Source organism: Schistocerca gregaria, chromosome 7 (genome assembly GCF_023897955.1).
Source record: "Schistocerca gregaria isolate iqSchGreg1 chromosome 7, iqSchGreg1.2, whole genome shotgun sequence".
NCBI lineage: Eukaryota > Metazoa > Arthropoda > Insecta > Orthoptera > Acrididae > Schistocerca > Schistocerca gregaria.
In genome coordinates, this window is record NC_064926.1 from 474,725,431 (window position 1) to 474,740,006 (window position 14,576).

Genomic DNA, 14,576 nt, shown 5'->3' on the forward strand with positions numbered 1-14,576 from the left:
CTATATACTCCGAATTAAAGCCATTGCGTAGAAGTATTAGAAGCATTTTATTTAGAGGTAAAATATGAACAAGGGACTGTCACTCTAAAGTGGCTATCTTGGATTTAAATGACAAAGTTTGTATAAAAAAACAAGGAGATGTTGCTGTAGTTTATCATCAAATTGATGAGAGAAATGGAAAGAAGAAAGGGTTATTCACTTTGTGGTAAGACAAAAGTTCTTCATTGCAGACACCTTTTTAACAAACACCAAAACAGAAATTGTTTCAGTTTTAAGTAATTTAATACTGGTAGCAACCATAGACTGGTAAGAGCGAAAGTAGACAAGAACATCCAATGATAAAGAAGGAAACTAATAATAATAAATTAAGAAATTATTAACATTGTTAATTAAGTGTAAAAGAAATATAATTCAAGATGATTCTTTGAATGAGACTAGAACAGTCAATATATACCAATGGAAATGATAGTGAAAACTGCAAAAGAAGTAGATCAATGAAAGTTGCTAAACAACCTGACAAATTAGCTGTTGAAACCAGTGTGCACTGCTAGAAATGAAAGATAAAAATTAAAATACCTCTTAACAAGGTAGACTACGCATGACTATGTAAGTGCATCAGAACGAAAATAAAAGCAAATACAGGGTGTTCAGAACTTCCCATTACAAATTTCTAGGAGTGGAGAGGGGAGAAACTACATATATTTTATAGGAACACATGTTCAGAAATGTATCATTTCTGTTCTGAAAAAGTTTCAGTTCAGATGTTTAACTCATCCACTTCTGACTGAGCAGTTGAATTATTAAGTAAGAATACCAAATGAAACGTAACAGAACAGCCATTTATCACTTAAGCACATTTGTTTGTATTAACACTAAACATTGCATGTTTATATTATTCAGAAACAAAAAGAACTCAGCATGCTGTATGTACAGAATGTAATGTTTAAGAATTGATGCAAATTAATGTGCTTAAGTGATAAATCGATGTCTCATTATATGTCCTTTCGAATTATTATCCTAATAACTGTACTGCATCATGCCTAATTCAGTTTCACAAGCAGAAGTTAATGAGTTAAACATCTGAATTGAAACTGACATATACTGGAAACAATACATTTCCAGACACAAGTTTTTGTTCAATATATTATTTACTCATTCCCATCTAAAAATCCCAGAAGTCTGTAATTGGAATTTTGTATCACCCTGTATTAAAGATGAAACGAATATCTCATGAAATTTTCTTTACACTCGTACCTGTGAAAGGAGGGGTTCCCCAAGTGTTAGCCTCGCATGTGGCTGAATTACTAGTTCTACACTTGTCTCTCTGTAGATTGTTGCAAATTATTTTAACCTGTGCATCATCTTGTCAATCATGACAAAAGTATAGAATTTTTAGATGGTGGTACCCCACTCTTGTATGTATCTGAAGAATGTCATTATTACTGTCAACAGTTACTGGTAATATTTCTTTGTTTAAGAATTAGTTTCAGTCACAGACCATCATCACGTTCCTATAGTACTCACTGAAATAACATACGAGTATAAAGAGAACTGGCTGGCCGGAGTGGCTGAGCGGTTTTAGGCACTACAGTCTGGAACCGCGCGTCTGTTATGGTCACAGGTTCGAATCATGCCTCGGCATGGATGTGTGTGATGTCCTTAGGTTAGTTAGGTTTAAGTAGTTCTAAGCTCTAGGGGAATTATGAGCTCAGAAGTTAAATCTCATAGTGCTCAGAGCCAATTGAATTTTATAAAGAGCACTAAAAAATTAAACTGTCACAATACTAATAACTGATAGCTCTTTGTTAACATTTACACTAGTTAACAGGATTGTGACAGTTTAATCTTGTAATGTTCTTGATATGTACCTTCAACTGGTATACAGAATGCCTATGATGGTTTGTCGATCAGAACTGTTCATTAAATATAGAAATTTTATCAGCAGCTGTTGGTGGTAATTGTGGCATTCCTCAAGAGTTTAGAGTTCTCATCTCCAGCTCTTCAACCATGTGAATAGGAGTCCTCTTGGGCACTGAGGTACAGGCCCTGCTTCACCTACCCATTTTGTAGCATACTGCACATTTGATGTGATCTTACATCGTTAGCAAAATTACTGGTGCCCCCATAATGCATGTACCACATTTCCTAACTATGGGCCATGGCCGAAATTCGAGTCCAGTTAGATGAGGACCTAACCAAAAAGTTAGCATATGCGATTGCAGTCTTTCTCGGCGTATTCCATTGATGAAATCTTCTCGGGTTATCAGCCGAGTGGTGGCGTCGTCTTGTCGCAACGTTTCGATGAGTTTCGTATCCATCACACTTCGCCAGAAGATGATGGATACGAAACTCATCGAAACGTTGCGACAAGACGACGCCACCACTCGGCTGATAACCCGAGAAGATTTCATCAACAAAAAGTTAGCATTTCAAATATATGTGTACCAAGCAGGATGACATCCTGTAAGCTAGTGGTGGCGCATAGTCACACATTTATAATCATTTCACAAATGTCTCATTTTCAGATCCATGATCACTGATATATTTTTGCTTCTATTAACATACACCTTTGCAGTTTTGCTATTAATTGCTATACACTCTATATATACATGGTGTTTAAGAAAAGTGCTAAGTATTTCTGGGAGAGGTACTATCACTCAAAACTAGAAGAAAAGTTTCCATAACATAATCTCTGCAACCAGTACCTGTTAAGGTACAGGCTGATCTGTCCTCTCATTCCCATCTATCTGTTATGTAGAAACAGGTGCTACATGCAGTGCAGCATGTAGTTACCACACATCCTGACACATCCTTCAGCCCTTCTTTGCAGCACATCACATACTCTTTCAATTACATCTGGCTCAATTTATACAGTACTACATGCATTGATCACACATTTCTCTAAATTCTGTGCAATTTCGATAGGTTGGGCATACACCTATCTATCTCATAGCAAGAAGTCTAATGAGTTACAGTCCAGTGAATGGGGGGGGGGGGGGGTTATTAAATTCCTTACTCAGCTAGAAACTTCTCTTATGAAACTATGGAAGACTATTGTATGTGGCGATTTTAACACTGATTTTCTACAAACAACAGCATTCGTAGACAATCAGAAACACTGATGTCTTGCTTAAACTTTACCCAATGATATGATTCCCAAAAAGGGCTGATGACTGTAGCAAGATTGCTGTTGGCGGTTATTTCTTGGACTCCATATATTGAAATGATGTAATAATACAGGTTGCTTTAAATGACTTGCTGGATCATGATGGTCAAACTTATCAATAGGAAAACAGTTAATGAAAACATCCAAGCTAGGCATGTTAGAATAATGAGTGATGAATGCATCAATACGTTTAGAGATAAACTACAACAGGAGTTACGGGAATAAGTCTACCATGAAGACACAAGATATAAGAAAGTTAACTCATTTTTAAACATGTCTCTTAAGCACTTTGAAGAAAGACAGATCAAATGTAAGATGGCAGGAAGATTGGATAACAGCAGGGATTAGGATAGCATGTGCCATAAAAAGAGGTCTTTACCTAGAACAGATAGATATTAGAAGCAAGCTACTGAAAATACATTATGCTAAATATTTTAAAATTTTAAACTGTTTAATACAGAATGCCAAAAATATACATTATCCACAATTAATTAACAGGTCAAATAATGAAACAAAAACAACACAGAAAAATTATAACATCTAAAACAACAGGGACAAAAAAATTAGAAAAATCAAGTGTAGCATAAGTCATGACAACTGGGACAGACAAGAATAATCTTAAAAGAACAGCCTCAGAATTCAATATATTATCCACTCAGTAGCTGAGCATATAGTAACACAAAACACTCAGTCTACTAATGATATATTTTGCATTATCGACTTTCTGACCTTGTATGGTATAATATTCTGGGGAAATGCTTCAAAAGTGGAAAAGATTTTTAAACTACAAAAAACCAGCTGTGGCGCTGGTCAGTGGTGTTACAAATCAGTCATCCTGCAGGAATCTAGACAAAAACTTCTGAATATTGATATCCACAAATCAATATAACTGCTCATCGGTGTATTTGTAACCAACAGTAAAAAGCTTTTGCAATGTACACTCCTGGAAATGGAAAAAAGAACACATTGACACCGGTGTGTCAGACCCACCATACTTGCTCCGGACACTGCGAGAGGGCTGTACAAGCAATGATCACACGCACGGCACAGCGGACGCACCAGGAACCGCGGTGTTGGCCGTCGAATGGCGCTAGCTGCGCAACATTTGTGCACCGCCGCCGTCAGTGTCAGCCAGTTTGCCGTGGCATACGGATCTCCATCGCAGTCTTTAACACTGGTAGCATGCCGCGACAGCGTGGACGTGAACCGTATGTGCAGTTGACGGACTTTGAGCGAGGGCGTATAGTGGGCATGCGGGAGGCCGGGTGGACGTACCGCCGAATTGCTCAACACTTGGGGCGTGAGGTCTCCACAGTACATCGATGTTGTCGCCAGTGGTCGGCGGAAGGTGCACGTGCCCGTCGACCTGCGACCGGACCGCAGCGACGCACGGATGCACGCCAAGACCGTAGGATCCTACGCAGTGCCGTAGGGGACCGCACCGCCACTTCCCAGCAAATTAGGGACACTGTTGCTACTGGGGTATCGGCGAGGACCATTTGCAACCGTCTCCATGAAGCTGGGCTACGGTCCCGCACACTGTTAGGCCGTCTTCCGCTCACGCCCCAACATCGTGCAGCCCGCCTCCAGTGGTGTCGCGACAGGCGTGAATGGAGGGACGAATGGAGACGTGTCGTCTTCAGCGATGAGAGTCGCTTCTGCCTTGGTGCCAATGATGGTCGTACGCGTGTTTGGCGCCGTGCAGGTGAGCGCCACAATCAGGACTGCATACGACCGAGGCACACAGGGCCAACACCCGGCATCATGGTGTAGGGAGCGATTTCCTACGCTGGCCGTACACCTCTGGTGATCGTCGAGGGGACACTGAATAGTGCACGGTACATCCAAACCGTCATCGAACCCATCGTTCTACCATTCCTAGACCGGCAAGGGAACTTGCTGTTCCAACAGGACAATGGACGTCCGCATGTATCCCGTGCCACCCACCGTGCTCTAGAAGGTGTAAGTCAACTACCCTGGCCAGCAAGATCTCCGGATCTGTCCCCCATTGAGCATGTTTGGGACTGGATGAAGCGTCGTCTCACGCGGTCTGCACGTCCAACACGAACGCTGGTCCAACTGAGGCGCCAGCTGGAAACGGCATGGCAAGCCATTCCACAGGACTACATCCAGCATCTCTACGATCGTCTCCATGGGAGAATAGCAGGCTGCATTGCTGCGAAAGGTGGATATACACTGTACTAGTGCCGACATTGTGCATGCTCTGTTGCCTGTGTCTATGTGCCTGTGGTTCTGTCAGTGTGATCATGTGATGTATCTGACCCTAGGAATGTGTCAATAAAGTTTCCCCTTCCTGGGACAATGAATTCACGGTGTTCTTATTTCAATTTCCAGAAGTGTAGTTGTGACATTCACTATCATGATAAAAGGCAGAAGCGAAGCCTTCAAAAAGAATCAATAGCTCTGCTTATCTAGTGAATACGACTTATCCAATCTGAAATAAGGGTTTACAATAAGCTTAAAATGAACATAAAAAAGAACGTTGACAACCCTCATATATTCAAGAGGCAACTGAAACAAATACTCCTAAACAATATTGTATATAATTTAAATTAATTTCTAGAGCTAGAAGTTACATAAAAAAGCTATCATATTATAAACAATGTTGTCAAACTTCAAAGTACTTTTGTATATAACACTGCATGCCTTATAAGTACACTGTTTGCAGTACTCTTGCTTTCCCGATTTTCAGATAATGTTGTATTCCTTGCAGAATGAGATTTTCACTCTGCAGCGGAGTGTGGGCTGATATGAAACTTCCTGGCAGATTAAAACTGTGTGCCCAACCGAGACTTGAACTCGGGACCTTTGCCTTTCGCGGGCAAGTGCTCTACCATCTCAGCTACCGAAGCACGACTCACGCCCGGTACTCACAGCTTTACTTCTGCCAGTATCCGTCTCCTACCTCCCAAAATTTACAGAAGCTCTCCTGCGAACCTTGCAGAACTAGCACTCCTGAAAGAAAGGATATTGTGGAGACATGGCTTAGCCACAGCCTGAGGGATGTTTCCAGAATGAGATTTTCACTCCGCATTCCTTGACTTATTCTACATAACATTACAACCTCTGTACAGAATATATTTTAACAGTTACAAATAAAAATCAAATAATATGGCCAGAACAGAGCAAAAATTCTTCATATGAAGTATTCAGACACATTAGCAATATCGATTTGACAAAAAAGAGTGCAAAGGAAACGAAGGGACAATTGTTAAAATGTTTAGTGGTCTCCAGGTGCAAGTACTGAAATTTTTCAAAACTTCATATTTGAAATGCAAGTGCTCTCTAAGTTTTCCATTAATTTAAAAATTCTGGTGTTTCAGACACCCACATGCCTACCATGAACAACCAGTAATTTTCATGAAAGAATGTCTTGCGCAGAAAAGCAGACTTGTAACAACATTATACACAAAAGTTAGTGAAAAAATTTAAAAAAGCATTGCATACAAAAAATGCATCTTCTGTGTGATTTTTGACCTTCAAATGTTATGGACCTTAGCTATGAACGTTTTCAAATTATTGCACAAAAAATTTATGATTTTATTTTCGAAATGTGATGGCTACCATGCTCTCAGTACGCTTCTTTGACGTCCTAAATAACACAACCTAAATAACACGTCCTAAATTACCTCAAACACATGTGTGTTATAAATAAGACTCTTCAAAAAGAAGTTTACTACGAAATTACCAGAATCTTTGTCAAATTTGACATGTTACCCTCATTTACTGAAGAATTTAGAAATATATTATACCTCTCCATGTATTTTGCCCATTGGGACCTCGATCAAAGGGGTGAGTAATTACGGTATGCACAGAGACATTTAAACAGGCATTCTTCCCATATCCCATACACGGATGTTCCAGGACGAAATCCTAATATATGGTGCAAGGGAAGGTACCCTATGCCACTCACTTCACTGTAGTTTTCAGAGTGTATATGTAGATGCAGTATCATTTTTTCAATATAAACCATTGGGGTGAAGAGGATAAAATCCCGTACAAACATAAGAACATTGTTATTAATATAGTCAGTGAAACATGACTTCATTTTGCAAAAATTCAGTAAATGAAAGCTATTTTCGCAACTTCTGTGACCTCTCGTGGTCCTAAGTAGCTCCGAGAATAAACCAGAGCAAAACTTATTAGCATACAAGATTTACTTTCAGATGTTCCTTTGAGCTATTGTAAAAAGCGATCACCATATCACATAGAGAATTATACATTCTGCTTTCAGAGATGCAGATTCTATGGTTCAGTGATGATAAGAATCTCTCAATGCCATATATCTCAGTGTCACTTTTAAATTAACTCAAGCTGGCATGTCATCTCGAACATCTAATTTTTATATGCAGATAGAAATACAGCTCAAAAGGAATTCAAAATATGGTTTATTCATCCAAAAATTATTTCAGAACAACAAGGGCCCTGACCAATAAATCTGTCGTTAGATGTGTTTCATGGTATTTTTCTGTGAGAAATCAGTTTAAGTATTCAATACTTAGGAGTCCTTTTTCTCTTCATGAAGGCCAATTGACACTGAGCATCTCATCATGTCACGGTTACGTCAGGTTGTGGTCAGATTGTCTGTCACATCACTTCATGTTAAATCAAATGGTAAAAGTAAGTCCCATAAAAAGTATCGCAGTTGAGGACCGAACATCGATAAAGTATATTAATGGCCAAAGCAAACGTTATAATGTAAGCCCTTGATGAATTTCGTGTGGTAAATTGCAGAGAAGGGAAACAACATTTCAAAACATTGACAAGACATCGATGTTACAATACATCAAGCAATAGTTTTAGTTGAATAAACGAAGACTGTTTCCCTTATCAGTTATGTTCTTTTCTTACGTGACTCCTAACGTAATAAACAACTGCATTTTTCTCCTTCACTAGAGCTCACATATTACAGTAAAATGTTATTAAATGAAAATCTCTTCATCATCTTATGTTCTTATTTGTGTACAGTGTGTGTGTCACCTCAGTCCTGTTATTCAAAAACGTAAGTAATTTTTCGCTTTCAGAAATCTGACTTCGCTTATGGAAAAAATATCCAAAGCGTCATGGTACATTTTTAATTTGCCGCCAAAGCAAAGCTCAAAAATAACTTTTAAAAAAATGTTAAGGAGAAACAGAAGTACTAACCTAATCCAGTACCATAAAATAAATGAGCGCGGCAGAAATAGGTAAACTTCCGATGTTCACAGACGACAGTACCGTCAAAATTTTCTTTCCGAGAACCCAAAACAGGACGTGACGGCTTGTATTAATACTGTCATTTGAAATGTATTGTGGAAAGTTTTGACGTGACATGGCGTGACGTGACGGCAAGTGTGAATTGACCTAATCCAATACGCTCTTGATGTAGATTTGCTCTACGACAATAATTCCCTCATCTATTACTCCAGTTGACGCTCTCTTAAAAAAATGGAAGTATAAATTTCTCCCGATCTTTAAATTTGTGTAGCGGTAGGGGAGCAAGGTAAAGAATGCATGTACAATTTTTCAATGCCATTAGAAACTTGGTCTGGCGCCATGAAAACCAAAGTGATTCAATGGGAGCTATCTAGTAACATATCTTTCCGTATGAACTACCATGCGAGGCAAAATGGTAGGGGTATGAAGGATGTTGTCTGACGTTGTTTTTCAAATTGTAGAGTTACGGAAGATTTACGTGTATGTCTGGAAGAAAGCACTCATCATTGAAGAATGGCGTATAATACGACTGCCATAGATACACAAAATGCATTGAACACAAGTTCCTCGAGTTTGGATACCTGTCAGTTAGTCGAGGTAGATTTCTGGGATCATGAATACTGGTAAGTTTGTTGTGTGTTGTTTTTATGCCATGGTGAAAAAGATACCTACAAGACGACGATCGTGTGAAATGTTGTAGCTTTGAAATGACAAATGTTGTTAGGTTATGGGCTCTCAGATTTGATAGCTGCTGACGTTAACATTGTGCTACTCATGAAGAAGTGTGAAATTCCTGGTTGTGGGCTATTTCTAGATTGTCCTAGTGTGTGATGGGTTCCCCAGTCAAAATCGTAATTGTGAAGGGTGATATTTAGCTCTGCTAGGGCCGTATGTTATTTTGGAAGATGACAGTTTTGACTTAACTTGGTGCTGGCATTGTGTGTGAAAATGACTTAAAAGTTGTGTTGTGATATCATATTGATCAATAAATTAGCGTGAGGTCCATATTTATTTCTTTTTTTAAAATGAGTGTATAAAATTATCAGGTAAACTCAGGAAAACTGCGTTACATGATAAGCAAAGCACACTGGTATTTTGGTGATACATGGAGGATAAATTACGAAAAATGCGAGCGGAGACCACAACGTAACAGTGTCATAGCTACATGATTACAGGTTGTGCCCTTGCAACTGCATTCATTGGTATCTTTTTGTTTTCTTGTTCATTGTGCTTATTCCTCCATTCTGCGCTCAAGCTTTGGTGTCTCTGTTGTTTTTGTTTCCACATTGCCCTCCGTTACCAAATTGACGATTCGTTGATGCCTCAGCATGTGTCATTATCAACTGATACCATCTTCTAGTCAGGTTGTGCCACAAATTTTTCTTCTCAGTTCAGGTCAGTTCCTCCTCACCAATTATCCAGCGACGGTAAATTAAGATCCTGTTTTGTTTATCCTCACAGATGACGTCCACAGTCAACTTCAGTGCATGTTGCTGCTCTTGTAGATAGGTGGGTCATTTCGTGTCAGTTCATCCAGGGGCTCCAGCTCATAGTCTTAGATTTGACTGAAATTCAGTACACTAATTCTACCATGTGTGGAACATTCGTGTACAAAGTATTAGTTTCCCTTGCCAAATAGTTTCAGAATTGACTTGTGAAAGAACGTGGCCTGACCCGGAAATTGCAACCTGCATCTGGTAATCTATCTTCAGGTCTTAATAACTTTGGAACTATTCCACACAGTCCAGTGAAATTTTTACAACCCAGTAACATTCATTTAGAGAACAAACTCCATGAATCAAAACACCAACAACACTTTTTCTGAGGGAAAATAAAAAATTCCAAAATGTTATTAAAAATGTATTATGTTATAAGGTCCATTTTGTAGGTGCCTTCTGTGACAAATATAATTCACTCAAAAAGGGTATAAATTTTGTTGTGGTAAGTGTAATGTGGCCTAAACACGCACAGAACTCATCACGCCCATATCAGTCACAAATACTGAGTTACATGCACACAAAAATACAAAAATTTGAAAAATTGCCTGAAAAACATGGATTTTCTACGTGTGGTACCACAAAAGGGACAAGTGGTATCCAAGCCAAATTTCACACACTGCATAAGTAGACCACAATGATATATATCTCAAAATTTCAACATGTTAATGCAAGACATTTGTTTTCAATGGAAGTTGACGGATGTATTTGGTGATGTGGCCATTGTTCCACAGCACAAGTTTGTGAAAACATATATTGTAAACTGTTCTGCCTCTTCTTATCCTCTCCCACAACTGTTTAATCACTAAGCAACAACATACAGACAGAATAACACAACCTATCATTAATGTTTACTGCATCTTAACTGCTAAAAACCAGTCACTTGTGCTTCGAACTGAAGTTCTCCCACACTTCAGCTACTGTACTCTGTACATTGAAAGGCAAATTGTACTGTTTTCCTGACACCTTGGTAGGAACTGGAACTGTCATAAGAATATGTTCAAAAGGAATCCAACACCTGTCTGCCAAACATGGTCCTGCTGGTGCCATAAAGTTCACAAATACATCACCTTCTGCTTCACAGCACTCTGCAACACATCCTAAGTACCATTTGTCATCATGAACATCAATAATATAGCAACCTGGTTGTATTTTGCTTCTGAATCCGGAGTCAGACACGACACACTGTGAAGGTACGTGTTGTGCATGAACCTATAGTTATAACCGGACAGTCTGCACATTGTCAGAGTCCGCTGGACAGAAGTGATGATGTGCTTCTTGTGCCTGCAACAGTTTTAACGTGTTCTAGTCTGCTTTTTAGCAACTCTTCAACTGATTTCACCTCATCTTTCAATACGTAGAATGATTGTATGCCAGAGATATTTTTCTGTACGCAGGTAAGTAAATGAAGAGGTATTAGAATGTAACCTTCTGTAGGGTGCTGCAGAATAGCTTGTGATGCCATGCGCTTAATGGTAGCAGTAATACCATCACATAAATTGCTACCATGACTTGTTGCGAAAAAATTGTATTCTGCGTGAATCTGAAAATCATGGTAAACACACGCATAAATTTGAGAGTTTTACAGTTTTTGTACTGACTAGCTGCCCCATCACTGAAGTATTTCACAAAATGTATGTGAGGCAGCTTGTTTTTCACATATGCCATGAAAGTGCGAATGTGGTCATGAACTGCAGTGGCGACATGAATTAAACAGTCACTAAAAATGCACAGGTTCATGACACAATCACCTTATTCACCTCTATAGTAAATTGAAAATGGCTGCAGAGTTGCTTGACTGTTGTCTCAATGATATCATTGGGCGGCATCTTGAACTACAAATGCATAATTTTCAGAGAAGTATAGTATTACTATAATTTCATTTTGTTTCAATTTATCTTTACAAAACTGGAGATAAGCCAATTGTGCTGTTGTTGTGAAGCTGTGTGTGGTCAGTTTGTCCATTTTTTGACAACACATTTCAACAAAATCTTCCGCTGTACTTTGTTTTGTTTCAAGACTTGTGCGATCCATGTTTGTCCATTCTTTATAAGAAACAAGTTCATCATCCATAAGGAGTTCACCATACAGTTTGTTGTTCATGTGTTCTGCAAGATTTGCCTTACCAGGACACTTTTCACACCTGTGCATCAGGCACTGGTAGGAACTGATGTCACACGCTAGCAGCTTCATTGCACCTTTGTAATCCAGACCAGAATCCTTTATAGCAGGAAACATCAGCTTAGCATAATTTTGGTGGGTCTCTCATACACAAACATTGTGTGTGCCCCTTGCACTTACAGGCACAACCCATTTAGGCCAAAGATTGAAAAAAAAGGTGATAAACCTACTTTGGTATTGGGATACCTTTCCTTGAATTCTACATATAGTTCTTATATATTGCATAGCAACAGTCTTTTTTGCATCTGTACACGTATGTTTCCCATTTTCACCGTTACGTAGTCTTCTTTTCCAGGCATTATTCGGCTGTAATCATTATTTTCATAAAACTCTGACACTAGCACCTTTATTTCTGAACTCAATTGCTTACCCCGAGCCTGCTGAAGTTGTGGGAGCACTCCTTGGGTTGCTTTTATTTTCCTAGCTTGCTTTCCCATATATGTAGAAACATTGAATTCCTTTGCATTCTAGTCGATAGACCAGCTGGAAGGTGCAAGGGTAAGAATAAGTAGCCTACTTTTTTCTGGCGTGTGGATATGGCACATTTTTATTTCAAATCATGCACAATTTTGTCCAAATCAGAGCATTCCTGGCATGATTTCTGTTCCTTTGGAGCAGATAGTTCTTCCTCTTCCACCATTAGTGTATCAGCTATTTTGTATTTAAATTCCATTTGAGGTTCTTGTAGTTCTCTTCTACCATAGCTGGGCCTGTCTCTTTTTCCCAACTTTGTGTGTCTTCATGGGAGACAAACCAAGAGCAATCACTGAAGTATTTAATTGCTCATCTGCTGTGGTTGTAGGTGGCTGATATTCTTTGCCACTGTCATGTAAATTATCAGAATATTCTTCATTTTTTAGCAGTGTAACACACCTGGAACATAACTTTTGTCCTCGTTTCATGTTAAGTCCCAGGCACTGATTCACTTTCAATACTGATTTTATATCAATTTCTCTGAGGCTACACTTGACTGTCTTCTTATGAATCCGAAATGGATCAAACAACTTCTTTGTAGGAAAGAATACTTATCCAGAAACACTTTCATATGATGATAACAAACACTAAAGTTTCCTGGAACTGTACTTCTTGTGCCCACAGGGTGTATCCCAGGTCTCCATAGCAACAAAGCTTGGTCCGATTCATCCAGATCATACAGTACAAAGCGAATGCCACATTTTGTTGCATGTGTTTTATGACATTCAGATGCTTGTGCTCTACCAATACTGCAACTTGTTTGAACAAAAGCACCACTAGTACACTCTTCTGTCTCCATACTGACTTTCCACAACAGTACTGACAAGTCTGAACTAGAATCTGAAAAACATGAGTAACCTGTAATTGTTGCTGGTTTCCTCTGTTGTTACTGCCTAACAATGACTCATTCTGTCTCTGAAAACTACCATTGTTTAACTTTCTGTTGCCTAATGGTCCCCAACAATTGCTGCAGCTTTATCTGAAACGAGCTGTCCGCATCGTCACTATTACTTGCTAAATCGTGTTAAAAGAAACGTAACCAAATACATCTGTCACTTTTTATTGTACACAAATGCCTTGCAATAACAAGTTCAAATTTTGCCACATATTATATTATGGTCTACTTAATGCAGTGTTTGAAATTTGGCTTGGATATCACTTGCCCTTTTTGTGCTACCACACATAGAAAATCCATGTTTTTCAGGTAATTTTTCAAATTTTTGTGTGCATGTAACTCTGTTTGTGCGACTGATATTGGCAAGATGAGTTCTGTGTGTGTTTAGGCCACATTAAGCTTACCACAATGTACCCTTTTCGAGTGAATTATATTTGGCATAGAGGACACCTACAATATGTTCCTTTTAAGATATTATGTTTTTTTAATCACATTTTGGATTTTTTTATTTTCCCTCAGAAATATGTTGTTTTGATTCATAGTGTGTTCTCTAAGTGGATGTTACTGGGTTGTAAAAATTTCACTGGACTGTGCAGAATAGTTCCAAAGTTATTAAGACCTGAAGTTGGGTCTGAAGATAGATTGCCAGATGCGGACTGCAATTTCCGGGTCATGCCACCTTCTTTCACAAGCCATAAATCTGGAACTAATTGGCAGGGGAACTAAAAATTTCGTACATGCATGTTCCACACTGGGTAGCACTGGTGTGCTAAATTTCAGCCAAATCTGAGGCTATCAGCTGGAACATTTTCTCACATTGGTTGAATTGACATGGAATGACCCAGGTGTTGTGTCGTCAATCGGAGCTCAGTTTTGCATTCCTTTACCTTGGCACAAGCACGTTAAATACGAGTGAGAAGGTCCTCTCTTGTGTCCACTCTGTGCTTGTAGACATTGCTCTTCAGCCACCCCCACAAACAGTAATCCAATGGGGTAAGATTGGGTGACCTCGGTGGCCAAGCAATGATTTCACAGCAACCGATCCAATGACCAGGATACATTGTGATGAGATACTGTGTCACTTGTCGTATGGAATGTGTAGGAGCACTGTCACTCTGAAAGTATGTATGAGCTCATGTTGCCAAAG

The 14,576-nt window shown here is 39.1% G+C and overlaps 1 protein-coding gene across 2 annotated transcripts in view; it reads left to right on the plus strand.

Annotated features, from left to right (window-relative positions):
- The first annotated feature begins 8,519 nt into the window (after window positions 1-8,519).
- LOC126281293 (uncharacterized) overlaps window positions 8,520-14,576 on the plus strand; it is a 153,267-nt gene continuing 147,210 nt past the window's right edge. The window contains exon 1 of one of the 2 annotated variants that reach the window (XM_049980120.1): window positions 8,520-9,006. In XM_049980120.1, the coding sequence (XP_049836077.1) occupies window positions 8,897-9,006 (110 nt within the window). In that variant the 5' untranslated portion in view covers window positions 8,520-8,896. The remainder of the gene's footprint in view (window positions 9,007-14,576) is intronic. The other variant, XM_049980121.1, reaches the window with a different exon arrangement.